The sequence below is a fragment of the Bos indicus genome, chromosome 14, assembly GCF_029378745.1.
Source record: "Bos indicus isolate NIAB-ARS_2022 breed Sahiwal x Tharparkar chromosome 14, NIAB-ARS_B.indTharparkar_mat_pri_1.0, whole genome shotgun sequence".
Classification (NCBI taxonomy): Eukaryota; Metazoa; Chordata; class Mammalia; order Artiodactyla; family Bovidae; genus Bos; species Bos indicus.
Genome location: NC_091773.1, coordinates 33,740,539 through 33,767,308, shown reverse-complemented (window position 1 = coordinate 33,767,308; position 26,770 = coordinate 33,740,539). Strand labels below are relative to the sequence as shown.

Below are 26,770 nucleotides of genomic sequence, written 5' to 3'. Positions count from 1 at the left end.
GCATAAGATGACAATAGCATCGCCATGATTCCCCTCAAATCCTTTTTCCATTATTTTTAGAAGGCAAGAGTTGCTTTACTAGGGCTGACAAACATGTACGTTTATACACATTTTTCAAGTTGCCTGCAATCCTGGAGGGAAAAAGTCCAGTAATACAGTTGATTCTTATATAACTTTTCTTAATCTGGCTTATTTTTGCCTATTTGAAAAACAAAAACACACAAAACAACCTCTACCATCAAACTTTAAGGTTTTACTTTGAAAAATCCATTTTAAAGCAAATTTGACTATCATCCCTCATATTTAGTTATCAAAGATTAAAAACAGGCTACCTCTGAGCCTGATCCAGTCACATCCAGCCTTTAGGCATGTCTTGTTTGGTTTATGTTATCTGTAAAACTCAGGAAATTTAAAATACAATTTTTGTATTTCTGGCTTCTTTTAAAAGTCAGAAGACTTAATACTGTATCCATATTTTCACAAGACCAAAATTAGTTGAAGCTGAGTAGCTGTTCCTTGCGTTAGATGAGGGAGTTTAGATTTGAGTTCACCGTGATCCTCACCATGCCCTATCGCCTTATACTCTATCTACTTTAGCTATCTACACTATTTGCTTAACCCCTGAAGGTATTTGTGGTGATAACCCTTGATTTATGATCAAAGGTTTATGATTTTTGGTCAACTCCTTTTTGCTACTGGCTCCACAAGAACCAAGCCTAGAAAGAGAACAAGATGAGGGGGGATGATGAGTTCACAGAATACCCAGCCCCCACACTCTCGCAAAATGAAAAACAACAACTACTACAGAAGCAGGGTTGGCAAGAATGCATCTGCACAAGGGGAGCTGGACCAAAGCCCATCCCTGGGGCCGGTTCACGGGCTTACCCGTTCCACAGAATCATCCACTGACATCAAAGTTTGCAGCCGTTTGCGATGTAGAACGTTTGTGAACTCCATGTGGATGGGCAGCATGGGTCCCGTGTACTGCATAATCCAGTGTTTGTCCATATTGGGCGCATAGTTATAACTAGGAGTTCTGCAAATATCCAGAAACGAGTCTTACTATATATGCTTTTTAGTCATTTAGAGAAATAGTTCACGTTAAACGTTGTGAAATAACCATTTAGGAAAGACTTCAGACACAGCTAAAGAATTTTTCTCTCTGGTACATCTCTGTGTTTGTAAAGCGATTTCAAGTGTGCACCACCCCAGACCACACGAGTTCTCTGAAGGTGTATGGGTTCAAACTTATAAAACCAAGACTGGCAGTGAAAATCTAATTAGTGCAAGTTCATTTAGGTTCATTGAATAAAATGTGTAAAAATACCTCGAGATGATTGTGGTCATGTTACAAATTTACAGATAAAACTCAGTAATGTAGAAGGGAATGTTCTCATGGTGATGTTAACTCATAAAATTTTACTGCTAATTAGGCTATTAAATATAGTCACTAATGTGTTACGTGCAGTGATGAAGAATCATAATTTCAACACATTTTATCTCTAGAATTTACTAGGGTATTATATTGATTACTTACATATCTAGTCTCTGAATTTTTCTCATTCCTAACCTCACATATAGATATCATCAATTTATTGGATTTGCTGGAATTACAAGCAAGTCTACTACAATATACATGTTTATCAGTAAAGCTGTTCATTATAGACAAATCAATATAGGTACAGGCATAATTTTTGCTAACTATAGGGAAGTGAGTCCTATTGTTCTAAAACAGGTGGTTTGAGCCTATATTTAATCTATAGAGATCTAAGCAGTGCCCATACTTCCCTTTGGGGACCCATAAAGTACATTACCTTCTCTTTGAAGTCTTCCCCAACTCCCTGGATCATAAGACGTTGCCACTTCACACTCCCAAAGAACATATCTATGCTAGAATATATCTATGCTTTTCACACTGAGAATTGTTTTTCATTTGACCTCTCCATCAGACTATAACGTGTTTGAACTTTCTCCTTAGCTGATAAGCCTATGAAAGTCAGTCACTCAGTCATATCTGACTCTTTGAGACCCTATGGACTGTAGCCCACCAGACTCCTCTGTCCATGGAATTCTCCAGGCAAGAATACTGGAGTGGGTTGCCATTTCCTTTTCCAGGGGATCTTCCCGATTCAGGGATTGAACCCGGGTCTCCTGCATTGCAAACAGATTCTTTACTGTCTGAGCCACCAGGGAAGCCTATAAACATTGTTTAATAGTGAAAATTCAGTATTTACCACGGGTCAGGGACTGTGCTAAGTGTTTTGTTCACATCTACTCATTTAATTAGCTCAGCTCTTCTGGGAAATAGGTTTATCATTCCCATTTCACAGGTGAGAAAACTGAGGCTTAGCAAAGCTAACTTTCTCAAGTTAACAAAAGTAGCAGGGAATCGAACCAGGACTTGGTTCCAAAGCTCATTTGCTTTAACAAAATGAAGGGAAAGTAAAATGATGGGGGCTTCCTGCATCTGAAGCTGCTCTTTGTGTGAACCACAACTGTGCAAATAGCCAGTCTCTCAGAACAAGAGAGGCTGATAGAGGAATCTGATTACTGCTCTCTGTTCCGGGGAGAACCCTATCAGTGAAAGGCGGTGGATAATGATGACTGCAGGAGATCCTGTGACATTGTTTACATCATAAAACTAGAGAAACAGTCAATCACTGTGACCTGGTGAGTCCAGAAGCCTCGACCATGTTCTACTTGTCCCGTCATGGAGCAAATTTCCTATTGAGGAAACTTGGAGTTTCTGAGCTGCGTGACTGTACACAGAACATGAGGCTCTCTATATGCTACCTGTTACTATATATTTTCTTCCACCAGTGGATTTGCAGCGCTTCTCTTTTAGTAGTTGAAAATGCTGTTTTGGTACCATTGGCCTTCCTGTGTAGAAAGTTACCCTAATCATCTGTATGGATGCTGGCTGCTTAACGAATGCCAATACAACACTGAGCACAAGAGAAACTGTCCTTAAAAGTGTACAAGTTATGCTGAGAGGTGTCAGTCAACTTCCTTTTAAAGAGACATATTTGCAGGGTAGGTAAATGTAGCTCAATTTGCTCACCTGGAAATGGGGATAAGAGCATCTCATAAAAATCTGCTTTGAGGAACAACAAATCTGACTAGGGACTTCCCTGGTGGTCTAGTGGTTAAGATTCGGTGCTTCTGATGCAGTGGGCGTGGGTTCGATTCCTGATTGGGGAACTAAGATCCTACATGCTGCATGGTGCAGCAAAAAAAAACAATAAAAAAAAAAACCAAAAAAACTCAGCCTCTCACCCTCTAAAATCTTTAAACCTGTCTGTCTATTTATCTATTATCTATCTATTTAAAGTGCCCAGAACAAAGTACCTGAGTTTCCTACATAAGCCAATAAACAAATGTATTCTATATAAGGATCTGGGTGGGAAAAAAAATCCGTGACATTAAATAAACAAATTTTCAGATATCACTTGCCATTCTTTATCAGAGAAACTGTCAGCACGAACTTTCCTCTGCTCACCAAGCAGACAACTCATGAACCGAATGGTCCCATTTTTGGTCTGAAAGGGTTCTTCGTATCTCCCATTGCACCACAGACCAAATGAGACCCTTGTATTTCAGAAGCCTGGGCAGTAGGAAAGGACTTAAGCCCGGGTTTCTTATTCTTAACGCAGCATGTAACCTTACAAACAAGATTAGAGGAAGAGACTGAAGAGGAGGAGGAGAGAAGGGGGAGCTTCTAAATCCCAGAGGAAAGAGATTTTCACCGTTGGGGGGAGTTTGAGGTCAGAGAAATAGAGCAAGCTGGTCACGAAAGGTCCTTCACCACTTACTGATACGTGCCCTGAAAAAGAATATGGCTATAAAAGATTACACGGGCTTTCTTCATAATACCTCACCAGCCTCCTCTTACTGCCTTTGATGTCGGTGTGCTTTAATTTAAAAATAAATCTAGTTGACTTTTTTTTTTTTAACCACAAAACCTCAAACACAAATAAAAATTACAATAGGGAACCGAGAAGCAGGCTCATAGTGGGTAAATCGTATCTTCCACCGGTTACCTTCCAGTGCTTGGCACGGCTCCATCCACCTCGCCCTGAGGAACAGGGAAGCTCGCAGCAAATTACAAGCCTCAAATTGGACTCCCGGATTTACAGAATGACATATGTTCAGTCTGGCTTTTATTAAAAGGGAGAGTTTGGGTCTATTGTCGAAGTTGTCCTTCCTCCATCCCATTTTTTTTTTTCTTTTCTCTTAATTTCTGAATATGGGAGATGACCACTCCCCCTCCAGCTCTGGGGACAAGATCCCAGGTGGAGTCTCAGCAGGAGGGGGAGGATAACCATTTGCCTTTTAGGGGAAGACAGGCTGCCACTGCTTCCCACAGAATAGCAGCTGTTCAAGGGGCCTGCAGGTGGAAGGTTGGGGGTTGCTGGAATTGACAGTTGTTGAAAACTGATCTTTTGCCAAAGACCTGTGGGTGCCTCCCGCTGGTGTCTGCCAAATTCCTGGAAGATGCATTCTTCTGTCCCTCTGCCCTGTGATAATGAAGGCTTGCTGCCCTAACTAAGAATCAACTTACAGTGATCAGACGGAGCTGGGAGCTGTTGGCTAAAAACGTGAGACACAGAGAAGCAGGTGACTGTTTTAGGGAATGGTGGAAAACCACATATCCAATTGTTCCAGAATATTCTGGAATCAGACCTGAATTCTCAGCCCAGGACTGTTGCTTACTAGTGTGTGATCTGGAGCAACTTTTTTCTTTTTCTTTAAGTCTGTGTTCCCACATATCTGTAATGGGAGCAAGAACTCCAAAGAGTTCTTGTGAGGCTTCACAGAGGCTTCAGAGGACAAAACCTGGGACCACTCATACTCATAGGAAGCTGGGAGAGAGCTTATCACATCACAGCTCACTGATGGCTGAGGCAGCCCCGAGAGGGCAGCGCCTCTTTCTGTAGTCCGTTGTTCAGTTGCTAAGTCGTGTCCGACTTTTTGTGATCCCATGGACTGCAGCACTTCAGGCTTCCCTGTCCTTCAAAATCTCCTGGAGTTTGCTCAAACTCATGTCCATTGAGTCGATAATGCCATCCAACCCTCTTATCCTCTGTTGCTCCCTTCTCCTCCTGCCTTTAATCTTTCCCAACATCAGGGTCTTTTCCAATGAGTCAGCTCTTCGCATCAGGTGGACAAAGTACTGGAGCTTCAGCTTTAGCATCAGTCCTTCCAATGAACATTCAGGGTTGATTTCCTTTAAAAGTGACTGGTTTGATCTCTTTGCTGTCCAAGGGACTCTCAAGAGTATTCACCAGCACCACAATTCAGAAGCAACAATTTTTCAGCACTCAGCCTTCTTTATGGTCCAACTCTCACATCCATACATGACTACTGGAAAAACCACAGCTTTGACTAGACGGACCTTTGTCAGCAATGTGATGTCTCTTCTTAATACACTGTCTAGGTTTGTTATAGCTTTCTTTCCAAGGAGCAGGTGTCTTTTAATTTCATGGCTGCAGTCACCGTCCACAGTGATTTTGAAGCCCAAGAAAATAAAATACTCCTATTTTACAAATGAGACAGTAAAGCATACGGAGATGGCTCAGAAAGGACAGGTTGGGAACCCTGCTCCTTTCATGATGTCACACTGAACTGTCCTCTCCAACAAGCATCTCAAACTCCCATCATTAAAAGAAGTGATCCATACATTTCTTCTATCAAAAGTTAAGTCCTGGGGTTTCCCTGGTGGTCCAGTGGTTAAGAATCCTCTTTGCAGTGCAGGGGATGACTCAGGTTTGATCACTGGTAGGGGAATTAAGATCGCACATGCTGCTGAGCGACTAAACCCACGTGCCACAACTAGAGAGTCCGTGCACCGCACCAAGACCCCATGTGCCGCAACTGAGATCTGACAGCGCCAAATAAATAAATATTTAAAAAGTAAGTCCCAAAGTTCTTAGCTTTTATCCTGCTTATCCTGATTTAAAATATTAGCTGCTTCTGTTTCTCACTCAGATGCCTCCCACCAGCTGCTGTGTTCCTACGTTTGTTGCAAATACAGAATCAAGTCTGACCTTCCAGAACACCCTGGAGACATATTTGAAAAGGTAGAGAACTCTGACTCTTTGCTTGAAAATGGAGAGGACAAAGGATGAGATTGTCATAAAAAAGAAAAACAAACCTCAAAAATTCATGTCAGAGTGTCAGCCATGTGTGTCTGGTCTGGTGAGGCTTTCTGTGTCTGTTCAGATACACGTTTGGCCCAGAACTGTGCTCTCCAGACCGTATACTCTTAGGAACGCACCTGTAACTCTCAAAAGATGATTCCAATACTTATAAAAGGTGAGCTTTCACTAGCAAGGCTTCTCTGCACATTGTTTTTCTCTAGTCATCATTTGTTCAGCGTTATTGCTCAGCGCGGGCTTCCTGGTGGCTCAATGGTAAAGAATCTGCCTGCCAATGCAGGAGACATGAGTTGATCCCTGGTCTGGGAAGATCCCCTGGAGTAGGAAATGGCAACCCACTCAAGCATTCTTACCTGAGGAACCCCATGAACAGAGGAGCCTGGTGGGCTACAGTCCATGAGGTTGCAAAGAGTCGGACGTGACTGAGCAACTGAACAAAAATATAGTTGCTCAGCACAGTATAGCTCACGGACGGATCCCTCAGACCACTGCACTTCCATGTTCAACTTTTGCCGTCAATATCAGATTCTCCCCAGGCTTTGCTTTTCTTGCTAACATTGCTTATTGACATAACAAGGATAAGATTTCTCAAATCAATCATGTCCCCTTTCTTCTTGATGGGTGGACATTTTAGGAGACTAATTCTTAGTGGCACAGAAATAGTTTGAAGAAATGCATGTGTTGCATATTAAACCCATTCTCGGGGAAACACAAAGAACTTAGCAGTTCATCTGGTACCACTGATGGCCTCTGCTGTCACCCCAAAGAAAATACATTTTGAGTATTTTATATTTGAACGTGTGTTTTCTTCATTTGCTATTAGTCTCATGGTGGTGGTGGTTTAGTTGATTGGTTGTGTCCGACTCTTGGAATCCCCCAGGTTCCTCTGTCCCTGGGACTTCCCAGGCAAGAATACTGGAGTGGATTGCCATTTCCTTTTCAAGGGGTCTTCCTGACCCAGAGATCAAATCCACATCTCCCCCACTGCAAGCAGTCTTCTGCACTGCAGGCAAATTCTTTACCACTGAGCCACCAGGGAAGCCACCCGTCTAGTCTCATACAACAACAAAAATCCTAACACTTAATATCCTTATTGGTAGCAGGATCATCTCTCACTGAGAAACAGGTCTCAATTCCCAGAATAAGCTGATTGTACAGATTCAAGAAGTACACACTCAAACTATTAAAATTGGATATTCTAGACAATCTCCCAAGCCACACCATCCCAGCCTTCACTAAAATGAAACTTGATGAGACTTTGTGGAGAGATTCTCCACTCGAGTTCAAATGTCTTTAGGTGGGTAACAACTGAACACGTGCAGGATAACATCAAATTGTCTTGATTACAGGTGCATCCTAAAACTTTACAATAAAAAAGATACACGCTAAGTAGCTTCAGTTGTATCTTACTATTTGTGACACTATGGACTGTAGCCCTCCAGGCTCCTTTATCCATGGGACTTCTCAGGCAAGAATACTGGAGAGGGTTGTCATTTCCTTCTCCAGAGGATCTTCCTGACTCAGGGATTGAATCCAAGTCTCTTACATCTCCTGCACTGGCAGGCAGGTTCTCTACCACTAGTGCCAGTTGGCAAGCCTTACAATAAAATGGCATATCACAAAACTAATTCAAAGACTCTTCCAACGATGATGCTATGAACTCCAACTAGAAATTGTGTCAATACATACATAGGGAACACTTCTACTAAAAATTGTGACTGTGACAGATATTGAACAGGCCTGGTGTAGTGGGAAGATCTAGGGCCCAGAAGAGTGGAGTTTGGGCTTCAGCTTCATCCCTATCTACTTACGTGACTTGAGCAAAGCCGCTGAGTCTTTTTTTTTTTTTTTTTTTAATAAACTTTGGGTATTCATTTTTTAATCTAAAAATTTATGGATTTATACTATCACTAGGTATCCTTTAATTCATAAAACCAATTGTTCAACTACTTTCACACTATTTTTAAAAGGGTTTTAATGTCAGCTAGTTGGAAGGGTTAACATGTTGATGCATTTGCTAAACAAAAATGTATCATACGACTAAGGCAGCAGGAGCCGTGCCCACCAGGCAACGGGAAGTAGAGATGGATCCTTTGGGAAAGAGATGCCTTGCATAGCAGCAGGGTGTCATTCGTGTGGTGTTAAGTGTGGATATTCTGAAGTGTGGCTGGACATCAAGGATCTGAGTGAACAGCCAGTGCAATGGGATATGTAGTAAATGACAGAGAGAAGAATACAGAGGTAATATGGGAAGTGTGTGTGTGAAGGTTACTCAGTCGTGTCTGACTCTCTGTGACCCCATGGACTATACAGTCCATGGAATTCTTTAGGCCAGAATACTGGAGTGGGTAGCCTTTCCCTTTTCCAGGGTATCTTCCCAACCCAGGGATCAAACCCAGGTCTCCCGCACTACAGGTGGATTCTTTACCAGCTGAGCCACAAAGGGAGCAATTAATCCTGCTCAAGTCAGAAATGTTTATGGAGGATTTAAAATTCTCTCCTCTTTGAAAGCATATCCTTTTATGTATTTGTGGAAGAAATGAAGAGAGAATGTGCAAATTCTTTTTAAGGCAAGACATTTCTTTCCAACTTGAATTAATTTATCTGGCTGCATGACTCAGCATGTTAGATCTTAGTTCCCTGACCAGGGATCAAACCTGCACCTTGTGAAGTGGAAGCATGGAGTCTTAACCACTGGATTGCCAGGGAAGTCCTTTCTTTTCAACTTTAGGCAACAAAGGTGTTTCAGAAATGTTCTGAGGCTTCCTAAGGGTAGTTGTCCCTTTGACATGCTGTGTCCATCCCAAACTCTACGATCAGAACAATATCTGCAAGTTAGTTGATGTGGATTGTTCTGCCTAAATTTTGATTTCACATGAACCTGTGTGTCTGTGTGTGTGTGTATGTGTGTGTGTACAGAGTCAAATGCATTTCCAGGGATAGAAAGAAAGAGCTGTTGAACTGGAACAAAATTTTTCTTTAAGTTCATGGAGACATGCTGCTGCTGCTGCTGCTAAGTTGCTTCAGTCGTGTCCGACTCTGTGAGACCCCATAGATGGCAGCCCACCAGGCTTCCCTGTCCCTGAGATTCTCCAGGTAAGAACACTGGAGTAGGTTGCCATTTCCTTCTCCAATGCATGAAAGTGAAAAGTGAAAGTGAAGTCGTTCAGTCATGTCCAACTCTTCACAACCCCATGGACTGCAGCCTACCAGGCTCCTCTGTTCATGGGATTTTCCAGGCAAGAATACTGGAGTGGGTTGCCATTGCCTTCTCCGTCATGGAGGCATAGTTGGTGGAAAAATGTCAAGGGATCCTCAGCATCTCACAGAATCATCAAGAAGGCAAACGTAATCTCTTCTCTCATCAGCTTTTGTCTATAAGTGAGTATTATCACATCACTGATGCCAGGAGAAATGATGCCAAGAGGATGAGGCTTTAGCATTATTATGAGGATATGGGGGAGAGACAGAGAAGGCAATGGCACCCCACTCCAGTACTTTTGCCTAGAAAATCCCATGGACGGAGGAGCCTGGTAGGCTGCAGTCCACGTGGTTGCTAGAGTCAGACATGACTGAGTGACTTCACTTTCACTTTTCACTTTCCTGCATTGGAGAAGGAAATGGCAACCCACTCCAGTGTTCTTGCCTGGAGAATCCCAGGGACAGGGAAGCCTGGTGGGCTGCCGTCTATGGGGTCGCACAGAGTCGGACACGACTGAAGCAACTTAGCAGCAGCAGCAGCAGCATGGGGGAGAGAATTTACTGGAACGTGCAGTAGAGTCTTAGTCATAGTGAAGGGCTTTGTGATAAGAATGATTATATGTATTATCATGATGGAGACTTCCTCAGATCTCTCAGAGGCCAGGAGTGACTGAGCCACTGTCTGATTAAACAGGGTCCCCTGTTCCATGCGGTCGATAATCCGTTCTCTTTCTTAGTTGGTTGGCATAACCTCTAGCCTCAATATTGAACTGGCTTTCTTTCTTTGTTGGCGATGGCAAACACCATGGAAACCTGATACATTCGCTCCAGGCAGTGGGGGTCAGATAGCTCTAACCCAAGGCGGATGAAAGACATCTGGATAATGCCTGACCACCAAGGAAGGCAACCTCAAGGAAAGTGCTCACATGGCTTGCATCCCCCTCCCCTGCCCCCGACAGCACAGAACCTACAGTTTCTTCCTCTGTTTTCACAGGGCCTGCCAAATATCTCTGCAAAGCACTTAACTTCTTGCATCGCTTTGCTTGAATGCCTTGCTCATGTTCTTGCTAAGGAGACCAGCCATTCAAGAGCTCCGAGCGGCACAATGGAAAGCTTGTCTTCAATTTGTCTCACTCCTTTTGTGTGCAGCCTGAACTGTGAACCCAGGCAGTCACTCACAGCCTCAAGAGAGATGCACATGGACTCTTTCCAGCCCTTTCTTCCTGTGATGGCTAGGGAGACCTTGATGACAAAGATGCCCGGAATTCAACGCTTTCAAGGTCTGTGGGAGACACAGCGGATCTCCTGATTCTAGGGGCTCCAAAGCCTCGGGCTTAGCAGCAAACAGAAGCTGAACCACTCAACTCACCGTGTGAGTTTTTATTTTCTATGGCTAAGGGTGTTCTTCAAACTGCCAAGAGCACGGTTTGCACCTGGCAAAGATAACACAGCCCAGGCTGGTGCTTCTGTCTGTTTTTAGAATAGGCAGGGTGAGAGCCTCATCAATGCAGGTCTTAGCTCGTCAACAGACTTGTCAGGTCACAACGGACAAGAACCAGCTTGTTCCTTCCCTAGCTGCTTCCCCTTGAATGTTAAGTTGAAATTCACCAAACAAAACAGCACCTTTTTGTAGGTCAAGAAAGATCAAATCCAGCAAAAACAGTTTTGTTTGTTTTTTTTTTATGGTTCATCTTAATAGGAAGGATCACGGAGAATTAGTACCTATGAAGTGGCTTCTGTGTTCCAGGTCCAAGGTGAGGTCTCTTTTAACTGTCATTCATGACATCATGCCAAGTTGCTGGTTATTACTCCCATTTTACCGATGAGACAATGGAGGTTCTGAGAGGTGAAAGGTACTGCCTACAGGTCAGCAAGGACCACTGAGATAGGAACCAGTGCTTATTTGCCTCCAAGGCCTGAGAGCTTTCACTCTGCCAATGTGTGGATTCAGCTTTATAGAATCACTAGTAAGGCTCACAGGGCTTCCCAGGGTGGCGCTAGTGGTAAAGAATCCACCTGCCAATGCAGGAGACACAAGAGACGTAGGTTTGATCCCTGGGTCGGGAAGATATCCTGGAGTAGGAACAGGAGACCCACTCCTGTATTCTTGCCTGAAAAATTCCATGGACAGAGGAGCCTGGTGGGGTACAGTCCATGGGGCTGCAAAGAGTCGGACATGACTGAGCCCTGAGCACAGTAAGGCACACAGGTGGTTCATCTGAACTAAAAAGGAATAGCGAAAACTTCACATATAAAAATGGTCAAGTCACATATGATGTCTACCTTGACTAAACAGTCTCCAGGGACTGTGTTTACAGCTACATACAAATTCACTCACGTTCTCAATACCCTGCAGGTTTCTCTCTCTAGCTTTATCCCTTACTTCTTTCCTCACTTCCTTGGTCACATCTTAGACAGCCTCATGGTGACCACTTTTCCTGAAATCATGTACCCAATCTCTGTCTATCAGCTGCAGAAACGTTGCCCATCCTTTGCAGTCCACTTTGCCTGCCTCCTTGGCCCTGAAGTTCTCCTGGTTCTTCTAAAAGATGAGTATGCTTCCTCCTCCAAACTTTCACAGACCCTGGGCTCCCTGCTCTAGCACTTGCTTCTGAGCCTGTTGCTGACAAGGCTCTTTGATAAGGCTCTTTGTCTGTCTTCCTCCTTGAGCAAGAGCCCAGAACAAACTTATTCTGTAAAGAATCATACAGTAAATAGTTTAGGCACTGCAGGCTGAATGGCATCTGCCACAGCTACCCAACTCCACTGTTGCATTGCAAAAGCAGGCACAGATAATACCTAAATGAATGAACATGGCTGTGTTTCAATAAAACTTTATTTATAAAAACTGGTGGCAAGTCAGAAGTGGCCTCCATGTGCTGACCTCTGTCCTAGTTCATTGGTTCTAGAATGAGCAATTGTGTCTCTTTTTTAAAAAATGCAGATTATTTTATGTTTATTTGACTGCACCAGGAAGTCTTAGTTGTGGCATGTGAACTCTTAGTTGTTACATGCAGGATCTAGTTCCCCGACCAGGGATTGAACCTAGGCCCCCTGCATTGGGACGGTGGAGTGTTAGCCACTGGACCACCAGGGAAGTCCCAGCAATTGTGTCTTCCTTGCGCCTATATCCCTGCTGTGCTGTACAGTGTCACAGGTGGCACGCATAAATATTTGTGGAATGAAGCAGAATTTAATCAGAGATGCTTCTTCTTTGTTTTTTAAAGCTATTGTTGAAGCCCTGAGAACTCTGCAGATTTCTCTCATCCTGCACTGCTGTCTGTGCACACTGCTGAGCTGTCAGAACCTTTTGACCTGTGGCTGATTTTCCTGTAGGCTCAGGACCTTGCCCCGAAGCTTCAAAGGCAAGCTGACTTCTAAGGAGCCATAAAACACATTTTGTCAACTTCTTGTCCTCAAACTCCCGGGAAAACAGCAGTGAGGTTTACAGTTGTGGAAAATCACCTTAGGCTGGGATTCTGCTAATGCAACAAAGAAAGCAATTTCAGACTCAAAGAAAAGGAAAAGGTGAGTCCCAGGGCATGGAAGAAATCTGCAAAGACCTATTTCTTTTACTGAACCAGCAGGTTACTGCATCTGCCAGTGATGGCTAATGGAGAGTCACTAGTCCCTGGTGGGCTTCATTTATGAATTTAGCTGCATAATTATACATAGGGTAGAGAGTCTTGAATATTTATCCACAGGGTTGATTCCAAAACACAATGGATCATCCAGACCCTATACCTCAGTTGCTGGGGCAGCTTTCTTTGTCGACAGTATCTTATGCATCAAAACACTTCCATCCTCCAAGTTTCTGGGTATGCTCAGTAGGACACTCACCTGGCTTCATTTATGTATTGTTAGTTCCCGTCTTTCCTTCTTTCTAAGTCACTTGATATGATAGAGAGGATCTAAGTACCACTGACAAGGAGCCATAAGTTTATTAGTTATAATAAGATAAAAAATATGAATAAAAAGTTTTCCAGGGATATGTTATGCCAGCAACTAGAATGCCTTCAGTAGTTACTTATCTCTTTTCATAAAGAAGTACATTTAATCTTTATTTTTTTCCCCATCTGGGACCATAGCTTTAAAATCAGTGTGGCTGAAGAGGGATAATATTTAAGCACAAATAGATTAAGAATGAATTCTGGAGGTTTAGTGATGAAGGAAACGTATCAGTTCCTTGTTTCCTACTCTTCTCATAGTTAAACTTTCAGCCCACTGCTCTGCGTGGAGGACTGCATATCATTGCAATGGATAAGAAGAACGGGTGTGGAGAAGTAGAAAAACAAAATCACATTCTTCGCTGCCTAAGTATCCAGACTTACTACACGCGTCTCGTGAGAATGGTCAGCTTAATACAGCTCTCTGCTCTCTGTCTCATCGCCATAAGCCATCAGCCTCTCCTCTGGGCCTCCCAATCCCCTCCCCAAGGCTCCTGCCTCTCAAAAAGAAACATCAGGTTATTTTAAAGCCGTGACCTGAGACGGCCTCTCGGGCATGCCCTCTGCAGCTGCCTCTGCAGCAATTCTAATCAGACATCTGTGGCAAAGCTGCGACAGCCCGAGCCCAGGAAATTCACCCAGGTCTCTATAACCAGACTGGGGGTGTGGATCACTACCACTCTGCTGCTATAAGAAACATACCGTTTGATCATTATTATTATTAGATCACGTTGATGAATATTATTTGAGACAACTGAAGGAAGCCCTTGATCAAAACCACCCCCCAGTCACCCCATGTGCTTCTCTCTGTTCATTTTGTTGTTCTTGTTATTGTTCAGTTACTTACGATGTTGGAGATGTGATTCGTAATCAAGCCATCTCAGCAAGCCCCTGAGTTCAGGGCCTGCCTGATCTGTGGTCTCGGGGCAGAAGCCCCATTCCTGCCTTGTGGAGATGCCACGTGGAAAGAAATGGGGTGCAGGGGAGGAGATGGGTGGGGAGCAAAGGAGAGGCTCAAGATCAGCAGGTCCCAGAGTTGAGGTTGTTACTCACATGTGTTGGGAAGCATTGGGGTACAGTTCTGAAAACTGTGGGGCCGAGTCCTCGGGGCCGTGGGGCGCCGCGTGGCTGATCACCATCATAATGGGCCTATGGGGATACATTCTCTTAGACATTTTGAAGTAATTAATGCTCTCGTTAGTGATTAAGTCTGTGAAGTAGTCCTGAAACATACATTTGACACAAAACAAAAATTACAAAAGGTGACATTCATCAGATCACATTTGAATACTGCTTTCCCTCAGAAGCAACTCACTGAATGAGGAGGTAAGATCTTAAGCACGAAGAGAAACTGTACTTCCCAAGGAGAAAAACATCTTCCGGAAACAGAGATCAGTTGCCAGTTACTTTCTAGGGTTGCCAGCATAGTAACACACACAAACATCTTTTTAAAAGTAATGTACAATTTAAGAATTAGGGGGAAAAAAAAAAGTCAAGTCCTGCTTGCCCAAGATAATGATCAGATCTGGCAATACAAATGCTACAGTACATGAAACACCGGATACTTATTTCATTCTCAGGTTTCGCTGATGTAATTCGTTTTAAAAAAATTTAATTGCTTCAAGGACAGGAAATACCCACGCCCACTACAAATTCACAGTTGCAGACACGCACATGCATACACACATACACGCATAAATGCACACACACAAAAAATCTTTTCGTGAAATTAAAAATTCACCTGTTAGAATTACACAATGATTGCCAATGAAAGTCATGACCAAAATCTGGATGCACAGGGAAAAGGGGCAGCATTCTATAAATTAGTTTATCTGAAACACTCAATATGGGGAGCAGTTGATTTCCTGCGGATTACACTCTGTTAATTGCACAACTAAAATGATCCAGCTGTTGGGATTAGAGCCTGACTTGTTAATAGAACAATTTAATCTATAATCCAAGGGGCTGATGCAAGACTATAAGGGGGAGTGGGGGAAGAGATGGAATGAGAAAGAAAGAAAAGATGAAAACTGAAAACACCTGCTTCCTCTAAGTGTGTATCATTGGCCTGGAACTCCAGTGTAAAGTTTATTCAGAAAGCTCTCAGGCAATGTGCACTGTCAGAGGCTTCTAGGCATGACTAATCGCATGTAGATTCAAGGACCAGAACAGCTGCAAAAGCCATGCCCAAGGGACCAAGCCTATGTCACATGTCCTTCTTAGGACAAGCCCACAGGCTATCACCTCCTTCCATGGAAGTCTCTGTTTCATTCCTTTCCTCTCTTTCTAAAAAAACGATCTATATTCTTTTCGACACAGTTGTCTTTGACACTTAATCAGCTGTGATAATGGGCAAGATACGCTGATTTAGTCTTTGGAGGGAATCTTGATTGCTTTGCTCTCCTTAGGACAACAGGGAAAGAAAGGTTAATAGCTTCAACAAGGAGCATGGCAAGTATCCCCACAGATAAAAAATGGGAGCAGTGACAATTAGTGCACTTTGTAGGGCATTGCTCAAACCTGCCTCCAAGGTTTCTGCCAGCTCACAACTCTGATGAGTTTGGAAACCTATTAGCAATGTTTGTGAATTCATTTGCATGCATTGTTTTCTGGAGGGTATGAAAGGAGACTTACACTTTATCTCCCCCGCCAAGTTCCTTGAGCTCAAATCAGGCCAAGCATAAGGATAGCGATGTGCCAAAATTAGATCAAGTCTCCTCTTTCTGATTTCTACCAATGGCTTTTTCACAGAGATCTATGCTAGTTGGAGCAGGTTCTCAGCTTCTTTTAGATAAATGAGGAAGAGATGGACATGGTTAGGAGGGAAGAGGGTATTTTAGGCTAATTAGCAGGCTAAATTTAAAGATGTTTCCCCCTCCGCTCCTGCGATCTGGAAATCGTTTTAAGTTGGCAATCACAAAAGCTGTGTAGATTTTAAAAAGTCTAATCTGGGATCCATTTGTTAGAGAACTCTGGGACCTGTTCACTTCTGTTTCTATGAACTGATTTGGAAATTCTAGGACTGACTGCCTTACAGACTTTTGTGGACTCATTGCCATGGGCAGGTGTCCTTGTCAATATCAAAGTGTGGTAAAAGCAAAGAATGTGGTTTTCCAACTTTTGAGTTTTGCACTTGTCTTTTCTTATTCTTACATCTAAATCTGAAGGCGCAGACAGAATATACTCTCACCCTAATGAAAAGCAAAACAGTACAAGATGAACATCTGATTATGTGGACAAGTCTTCTAGAGGGGGGGAGACCAAAAATTATCACAAGACGGAGTACAGGCATCTATGATTTTTTTGATAATACTCTCATCAAAGGCTGATTGCCTTTCATCCTAATGAAGGGGGGAAAAAATCCACTATTCAAAGTCAGTGTTCCCTGAGAGCCTTTTTCTTGCCTGGAGTTTAAAATTATCTTAAAATTTCTCTTTCTAAAACTGTGAGAACATAGAAAGCCAATCTCGTGGATAGGCTAACATACTGAAAATGACTTTCTCCCATTATGCATGAAGTAAATTGATGCAGTGTAAAAGTGCCTGAAAATTACCTTCGCATAATCAAATCCATGCTTTTCTTTGATGCCATTGCGACAAACAGTGTAATTATAGAAACGAGAATTCTTGATTAATCCAAGCCATTCTCGCCACCCAGGAGGGATGTAGCTGCCATTATATTCATTGAGGTATTTTCCAAAAAAGGCTGCAAGGGGGAAAGAAGGATTATTTTCTCATATGAAATGATCAATCATAACTAAATGCATCGACATGAGATTACATCTTGAAAAAAAGACAGTGAAACAAAAGTTAACCTAGGTAACAGTGGATGCTAAGGTATCGTTCATGTACTCTGATTCTTTGGCAAAGTGACCCACATACATTTTCCTTTTGAATAAATAAGAATAGTGCCTAGGTACATGGATAGTTTATATAAATATAGTACAGTTTAATAAAATCACCATCAGGTTCATGATACTTCGAATGCATGAATTTTTTTGTGGTCCTTCCAGGATAAAAGCAGAATGAATCTTTTTGTTAAGTTTATACGATAATCAGAGAAGTAGCCGGTGTGAGATGTGCAGTACTGAAAGTTGTCTTTGGGGTAAGTTTTCCAACATATTGCTTGAAAGTTGTGAATTACAAAAACATTATTGAAAAACTTGTCTTTGTTTTTGCCTATCAGGACAGTATGTGTTTTCTGTGTCAAAGAACCTTCATAAACTCAGCTTCTATGGGGTGTGGTCAGTGCCTTTATGTCACATGTATTTTATGTCATCTTGTTTACACTGTGTATATTTTACAAATGTGTGCTTATTACTGATAATCAAAAAGTCTAGCAACATGGGGTTACAACCTTGATGACTCATTTTCATAGAATTACAGTAAAACAGAAGAATTGATATATGTGCCACAAAAACACCACTGCTCAACCAGATGCCTTCCATGTCAAACCCACTTTCTGGCTTCATTACAGATGCCTCCGCTTACATACATAAAGAAAGTTCTTAGCTGACTGGCTCGGAATGATGAAAACAGATCCTGGAACCAGGCACTTTATTGGTATTGCTCTTAAAGCACATGTTTCTGAATCTCAAACTTATCCAACATATTTCATTCCTGGGTCTTTATGGAGTCTCTATTTAGCTTGATTTCATCTTTGATATATAACCACCAGTAGAATATCTCCATCTGAATGTTTTTCTTGCTCTTAATGCAATTGTCCAGAATGGAATGAATAATGTTCCCTTGCACATGTACTTCTTTAGAAAGCCTTTAATTCTCAGAGTGGCATCATCACTCACCAGGCGTGGCCTGGTGGCACTTTCCCTGCCTCAACTACCCCTTCGCTCACCTTGCTATGGAGCAGCTGCTGCCTGTAGGCTCTAAGTGGGTCAGAGCTCTGGGACCTCTCATTGTTTCTCTGACTTGACACCCCTCTGGGGGCCCACAGATTCCTGACCATCTCTCCTATGCATGCTCCAGGGTCTTTCCACTCTCACCATCAGCTTTCTGAAGACCAGCTCAGGTCACATCACCTTCTTGCAATCTTGGATGAAGAATCACAGTTGAGTTTAACAGCTTGCAGTCCAAGGCCTTCCTTTTGTCTGGACAAGATCCCTCTCTTTCCAGCCCCATCTTGCACATCTCTGTGATGCGTACCTCTCTCCAGCAACTGTGTTGCCTCTAGGTGTTCTGGTTTCCACCTCTCCACCTTTGCCTGTGCTGTTCTCTTGGTCTCCCTCTCTATGAATCAGGCCAGAACACATGCCATTTCACTCCCAGTCTTTGCGCTGATTCCACAGGACTTTATCTCTGTGGCTCTGATGTCACATTCTCATCCTTCCTTGTGGAACAGTTATGTTCACGTATAAGCCTAATCTCCCTTATGTTGTTGTTTAGTCGCCGAGTCCAGTCTGAATCTTCTGTGACCCCCATGGATCATAGCTCACCAGGCTGCTCTGTCCATGGGATTTCCCAGGCAAGAATACTGGAGTGGGGTGCCATTTCCTCCTCCAGGGGATCTTCCCAACCCACACTGCAGGCAGATTATTTACTGCTAAGCCACTGGGGAAGCCAATATCCCTTACACTGTAAGGTTTTTTTTTTAGACAAACACTGCTTGATCTAATCTGTGTGCACTCTCCTCCCATCCTAGTGTGTAGTCTAGGGGCTCCATTAATTTTAGTTTCTTGAATTGGGGTTCATGGACCCCCACATATTCTTGGGACTCTACAAGTTCTGGACTTGTTAAATTTTGTGTTTTCAATTGAGTTATGATTTTTCAAAAAAAGCTAATTTGGTCAAAATATTTTCATAGAGTAGAGTTTCAGAGGTGCAAAAGTTGATACTTCTCTTTGGATTTATTTTCTTTGAAGAGTTGACTCAAGTCTGAGGAACACAGCAATGTTTGTTTACTTGCTGAATGAATGTTTATACGTTGAATCTGCAAATGACTGAATAAATCAGGTGGTCCCTTCGTCAAACATACACAGCTTAAGGATTCTGCCAGGGCTCCTGAGCAGACAGACAGGCATGGAACAAAGTGTCAGAGGGTCTCATGTCAGCTGTGACTCAGGATTTCCCTCTGAACTTCCTATGAGCTGTAGGAATTCTTCTAATGAGATGTTCTCATCTTCAGAGACTAACCACCTTCTCACACTGAACCACAGATGATTTTCCTTCCTGACAAAATGCAACGGGACTTGAGTCCCAGGCAGCAGACCAAGGCCACACTCCACCAGCATGACTTCAGAACGGGACTGTTTCCAGAAGCCTTTCACTAGATAACCAAGAGCCCAGCTCTTTCCCCTGGCCTACTCCTCATCCTCAGGGTTTTTTTTCCCACTTTTCCCTCTTTTTATAAAAGATCATAGTGGTTAGGAATATAAAGCCTGGGGCCAGCCTGCCTGGGTTCAAATCCTGGCTCTGTTACTTTCTAATTACATGTCCAGAGGTGACTTACTTAACCTCTCTCTACTTCCAATTCTCTTGTTGGAAAACCATGAAGATGATGATGATAATAGCGGAAGGGATATTGTGAAGATGAAAATGAATTAATACATATGCAAAGCACTGAAAACAGTACCTGGCATATAATGAGGGCTTATTAAGTACTGTCACTGCTGGTACTGGGTTGGCCAGAAAGTTTGTTCAGGTTTTTCTACATCTTATGGACCTTTTGGCCAACCCAACATTTTTATGATTTTTGTTTGTTGTTTAGTTGCTAAGTCATGTCTGACTCTTTTTGATCTCATGGACTGTAGCTGGCTAGGCTTCTTTGTCCATGGAACTCCCCAGGCAAGAATACTGGAGTGGGTTGCCCTTTCCTCCTCCAGGGGAATCCTTCTAACTCAGGGATGGAACCCAATTCTCCTGCATTGGCAGGCAGAATCTTTACCATTGGGTAGCCCCAATATTATGATTACCATCACCATGATCATTAGCTTTTCAACTCTGGGTTCTGATTTAAATAACTTACCCTCCTGAAGTGCAAGGAAATTCTGTTCTAGAGTTCTGCCCTGTGCATCTGAAAACATCGCTGGAGAGGTTACACAGTTTTCTTTCCTAATCTGATTCATTTTTGTAGCAACAAATTCCCTCCCAATTGGCTGACATTTTCTTGCTTAATTAGTTTTTTAGATTTGTTTTTCTTGCTACTTTTAGTTTTGTTCTCTGTTTTTTCCCCCCCTCTCAAGGAAGCCAGGCCAAGTCATTCCTGCCCTTTCCTCATTGTTTTACTCATTAGGTTATTTAGGACTGTTTTCTACCCATTGCCATGGCTATCGCCCTTTCCCTTAATCCTCCCCTTATAAACAATTCCTTTAAGTCTCTTAATAGTCCCTGTTATTCACTTCAGAACTCCCTCCAGGTTTTCCGTGTCTTTGTGTTAATGGGGTGTAAAAAATGTACTCACTATTCCAAATGTGTCCTCACCCATCACTCTTGGCTCCAAGGGAGACGAGGCCTTGTGCATCATGAGGCAGTACCCAGCGTTGTCAGCGTCAAGTTACTCAGCCTTTAGTGTCACCTTCGAACACTGAGGCTCATTTGTAATTACCCCTGGCCTCTTTCAACAACACTTCCTGGCAGTGCTCTGCAATTGATTATCTGGGATTCTAATTATTTTCCTCCAGATGCACTAAATCTCTTCCTCCATCTCGAAGGTGAAGTTCATTTTCTTGCCCATACTGCCACTATGTTACGTGTAGTTTGAAGGTTTTCAATCCTTTAGCTTTGGCAATTCAACTCAACTACTGTCTGAATATGTCACTAGCACACCATCTACCCCTCCTCTCTTCTCTGGGCCATTAAACACTTCCCTTCACAGCTGTTTAGAAGGTGGAAGGTGGGGTTGGGTGACAGGGAGAAAGATCAGAAAGACCTGATCATAATGACTGTTGACTAAAGTCCACACTACTTCTGTCCAAAACTACCTGTTACACAACCCTTAGAAAAATTTCCTTGAACTATTTGAGGCAAAAGCTTTTATTTTTAGATTTGCAATAGTAACTACATATACAAAGGATTTCTGATGCTGTAGAGAAGTCAAATGTTATTTAATGCAACAATGTACTAATTGAGCTCTCACTCCTTGCAATGATTAGATTTGGGGTGGCAGGACTTCACTAATAGTAACTATAAATTTACATAATTTTGAACCAAGTTAAAATTATGATTTACTCTTATGTCACCTCATACACATGAGTTTGGTTTCCCCAACTAGACTGGGAGTCTAGCAAAGACAGGAATCTTACTTTATATCTCTTTATGGATCAAAGTCTACTATACTTTTAAGCAGAATGTATGCTACATCTTGTTTTTGGGTACTTATCAAAAATCCATAATACTATCATTCATAAAAATAAGAATATTAGTTTGTTTTACTTTTAGTGAACTCTATTAATACATTTTAAAACATCTCATACTAGAGAATAAATATACTTGCCATAAGTAATGTGGGGCCTTCCTGGTGGCTCAGGCTGTAAAGAATCTGACTGAAATGAAGAAAACCCAGGATCTATCTCTGGGTCTGGAAGATTCCCTGGAGAAGGGAATGGCAACCCATTCCAGTATTCCTGCCTGGAGAATTCCATGGACAGAGAGCCTGGCGGGCTACAATCTATGGGACTGTGTAGAATTGGACACGACTGAGCAACTTTAGTTTCACTTTATAAGTAACATAAATTTTATAATGTAAAAAGACATATAAAAAATGATTAATTTGTCTGCAGTGTTTTGTTACAAAAATAATTCTTTACATAACAATTTTATTGCAGGTCTTTATTAAATATTGTCCCTTCCACCCCAGTGATATGAAGCAGAATTAGTATGACTAAAATTTAATTCACCTGTGAATTTACAAATCCTGTGTTATGATTATAATTTGAGCACTACCATTTTTAAAGGAATCAGTATGATTACAGTGATTATAAGAAAATTACAATATAATTTTGGATAGGAAACAGAACTAAGGAATCCCTCTAGTCCTATCTCTGCATTCTATAGGTTAGAAAACTGGCCTGGAAAAGTTCTCAAAATAAGTTCAAGGCAAAGTAAGGACATGATTCCAGTTCTCCACCATTTTGTTCAGGGTTTTCCCCTTAATACTTGATGCTACCTCTCAATTATGCATTATTACTGTCACTTTAAAAATTTATGCCAGGTGTTACATTCATGTCTCTCCTCTCAAAAGAAATTTAAACTAAAAATTTTTGAGTGGATAATCAGGTAGAATTTTCCTTTTTATGATAGATAATACAATATTGTTACCATTTCACTTAGAACATAAAATGCAATAGAAATGTTATTTTATTTTCCTTTCTTAAACATTTAAGCTGTTGTGAAGTCATATTTTCCATGAGTAAAGTTAGAAAAATTTAGGTTATAGTCAGTCCAAAAATATGCCTTGGTTCTGAAAAAAGAAAATAATGTCATACAACGGTAAGTACAATACTGGATCAATTCATTTAAATCCATGTACTCTGGATACCTCCCAAAACAAGCCTCTCAGTAGTTTGTCTTCTCTGGGTTGTTCTTCGTAAAACTGATTACTGCTTTGTGCTTCTTGCTAGATGGATCTTTATGTATAATACAGCTTCCGTCATTATTTTTCCTATGTTCTCAGCTAAATGTTCTAAATGATGCATTTATTGTTAGGAAAACAATAAAATCTTTATATATTGGCTCCCCCTCACTAGTTTAGTGGTTCATAAATAATTATGCTGGTTTAAAACCTACACACCAATTCTCTTAATTTCCTGAGATGTCTATCATCCTGATGTGCTTATTTGTAGATTTTCAAATGAGTCTCTGTCCCTGGTTGGATTGATAATTATTGTCACAGAGACATCTTTACTTCCTAATTGTCTGAGACATATCAATATTTTCCCACTAAAGATGAATTTACATTATATAGCTCATTATCACTGCTCTTTTAGCCCTCCAATTTTTACCTTTTCCGATTTACTAGTGGGCACTCTCAAAATTTATTTTCCTGGGTGCACATCATCCATTTTCTATTCCTAGCAGAGTGTTTGAAAAAGTCTTAAGCATTTGGAAGAGTCCTGTTTTCCTTAAAGAATTCCTTTACTTTGTAGAATGACTCACTGTAAATTCCATTATTACCTAAGTGTCTAGACCCCAGGGAAGAAGGTTGGCTACAGAATATGAGTTAATTTCCAGAAGCAAATCTCCTCTTCCTGAAGAAGAGAACTGACTGAAGCAGGCCCAATGGACTGCACCACCAGACTGCTAGTTGTCCCTGGGAAAGGCTGATTGTCTGCAGTTTCCTCCTAGACCTAACCCACAAGGCTAGGGTACTATACTGGAAAGAGCCCTGAAGACCAAGGTCTTGTTGCTCACTCTTCCTAGTAGAACATCAGATGGATCATTTTCAGCAAGTCCTCTTATCTTGTGGGTCTAAATTTGTTCATCTGATGGGACTTCCCTGGTGGTCCAGTGGTTAGCACTTTGTACTTCCCTTGATCAGGGAACTAAGATCCTACATGCCTCTTGGGCAGTGTGGCCAAAAAGTAAAAAAAAAAAAAAAAAAAAAAAGTGGAATATTTAAATTTGTTTATCTGTATATGCTTAGTTGCTCAGTCCTGTATGATTCTTTGTGATCCCATGGACTGTATCCCACCTGGCTGCTTTTTCCATGGGATTCTCTAGGCAAGAATACTAGAGTGGGTTGCCATTCCCTTCTCCAGGGAATCTTTCCGACCCAGGGATGGAACCCGGGTCTCCTCCATTGCAGGCGGATTCTTTACCATTTGAGAATAAGAGAACTGAATGAAATTATCTCTGAGGTTTATTCAAGCTCTCGTAACCCACTGTAGGGTGGATACAGCATAGTGATAGTGATAGTGAAGTTGCTCAGTCGTGTCCGACTCTTTGCAACCCCATGGACTGTAGATTGCCAGGCTCCTCTGACCATGGGATTTTCCAAGCAAGGATACTGGAGTGGGTTGCCATTTCCTTCTCCAGGGGGTCTTCCTAACCCAGGGATCGAACCCAGGTCTCCTGCATTGCAGGCAGTCTCTTTACCATCTGAGCCACCAGGGAAGCCCGTAGGGTGGATACAGCATAGGATAATTTAAACAAGTACCAGAATACATTCCACTTCTTAGAAGCAACAGATTTGTTTTTTCTTGGTGACCCAATGAACTTTGTGCTAGATGGCGTTTCCATTTTTGCTTTTGCCATCTGGAAATTTAGCTTCAAATATGCAGCCTTTCTCCACAATTCTGTGGCATGTCTGTGGTTTGTATATTAACCGTTGCCTTGATTTGAACTGGTTCTACCCTCCATTTCTACTGGACAGGGTCCTGATTGCTCTGTATCCTATTATGTTTTATGTGTCACTATTAGGCACTTTGGAATGAGGCATGATAGAAACATATGTCAGGAAATAAGATAATGGGAAGGAGAAAGATGGAGTCAAGTGTGCTGGATTCAGTCTGTCACTGACTAGCTTGTGACCTCAGACCAACTCTCCTGAGTTTCTGTTTCTTCACTGGCAATATGGGCAAATCCTTTCAAGGCTGCAGGAAGAATTAGGTGAGAAAACTCAGCTAAAATGCCTGGTACAGAGGAAGCAAGCACAAAATACCAATTTCCAATTTTTCCCCTTTCTTTCCGACGGCCCAGCTTTACTTAAGTATAACTGACAATCAAACATTCTAAGGTTTGTAACCCAAGGGCCCACTATACAAAAACATTGTGAAACAAAAACCATTGCCAAGCCAATCAACACACTCATCCCTTTACATGTTCAGTAGTTTCCATTATTTTCTATTGTGATAACAACACCCAAGATCTAGCCTCTTAGCAAATTTCGAGTACACGATGAAACACTGTCAACTATAGCCAAACCACTGTTCAGTCTCTCTCCAGACTTCTTTTCGTTCTTCCCTTTCTTGATTTGGCCCTGAAATGTATTAGCAAGCCATAGTCAACAGCTCTAAGTCTCAGCAGGGTTCTTGTAGTCACCCACATCTCTGTTTCCTAGGACAGACCCCAACCACGTTGGTCTGGATATGACGAGTGTTCTAACTCCCTAGGTTCCAACTCTGTCTGCTACTAGGAATTAAATTACAGGGACAGTGAGAGTTGAAAGGCACTGACTTCACACAATGCTTCCCATGAATAAAACACAATTTGGTGGTCGAAATCAGGAGTCAGGCATCAGGGGACCATTTCTGATTTTGCTTCTCAGCTGGTCGCACAGTATTTGAAATCCTCACCTCAGTTATAAAATGGAGCCAAGTACACTGGCTGTTTATGAGCCCTACAGGGATGTTGGAGAGATTTGCAAATTGTTTTAGAGCTCTCAGATGAAAGGTGCTATACATTTAAACCACTCATGTGGGAAAACACTCAGGATAAGGCTCTCCGAGTAACCTAGTTTCCTTCCGAAGCATAAGCAGACACCTTTGAGGCTCATGGGAGGAGTTCCTTCTGTGAGTGGAGACTTTGAGATGTTTTCGGATGACAATGCTATCATCTCCACAGTCAGTGTTTTCATCTATAAATAACAAGTATTGTGCCCACAAGGTGCTCTGCACAGAAGCCAATGACCACATAGTTCCTAAATCCAAGGGGAAAGATTAATTTCATTTTTAGAAGAGATTTGAGAGAGAATACCTTTATCCAAAATCCTTTCCTTTGAAATCTTCAGAATAGAGAATCTGTAGACTTGACAATCATTTCCAAGTTTTTAATGATGACACCCTGAATTCTTATGAATAAGTCTAGTTGGTTCTGAAAAAATTATTTTCCATTATATCCCTCAATCAATATCTGGGTTTCCTTTCCTAAAATAGGAAATGCTCAGACTATGTCTTTCCCACTCCTAATTCTGTTAAAATGGTTCCACTCCCCCAAAGATAGTGGAAACTGTGCTGTCTAATACAATATGGTAGCTATTGGCCACATGTGGCTAAGTTTAAAATAATAAAAAATAAATAAAAATTAAAAAAAAGAAATGCTCAGAAAACCTAACAAGAGCATTTAAATGCTTGGAGAATAAAGGCTTTGGGTCAATCATACAGGAAGGAGCCTTGCTTATTTCTTAGAACGATTGGCCTGATGTTCACGATCTCTCTGGAAGGAGGTCCCTAATATGCAAGACACCAGTTAACCACACCCCTCATCTATGTAGGTTAAACGGTGATAAAAGGTGTACCATGGGATGCCCTCCTTTCCTGGGAAATAAGGGTGAACATTTGAGATCTAAAAGTAACCACAATGAAGCTAAAGAAAAGCAGAATCCTATTGATTATGAGTAAGTAAATAGGTGAATTAATAAAGTACACCTCATTGGATTATTTCATTCAGCTATTTATGAATTCAGTAAATAATTTTGATAATCTATTGTGTCCCAGATCCTGGGATAGGAGCTCTGCATTCAAGAATGTGCTCAGTTGGTACCAGGACCTGGAAATTTGGGAGGTTGAGGTAA

General features: G+C 41.8%; 1 protein-coding gene across 7 annotated transcripts in view; it reads right to left on the bottom strand.

Annotated features, from left to right (window-relative positions):
- The window catches only part of SULF1 (sulfatase 1), a 199,094-nt gene that overhangs the window by 51,816 nt on the left and 120,508 nt on the right, over positions 1–26,770 (bottom strand). For 5 of the 7 annotated variants that reach the window (XM_070802644.1, XM_070802640.1, XM_070802645.1 and 2 more), the window contains 3 exons: positions 16,860–17,011; positions 14,360–14,529; positions 886–1,036 (listed from right to left, as the gene is read on the bottom strand). In XM_070802644.1, the coding sequence (XP_070658745.1) occupies positions 886–1,036; positions 14,360–14,529; positions 16,860–17,011 (473 nt within the window). The remainder of the gene's footprint in view (positions 1–885; positions 1,037–14,359; positions 14,530–16,859; positions 17,012–26,770) is intronic. The other 2 variants (XM_070802643.1, XM_070802646.1) reach the window with 1 other exon arrangement.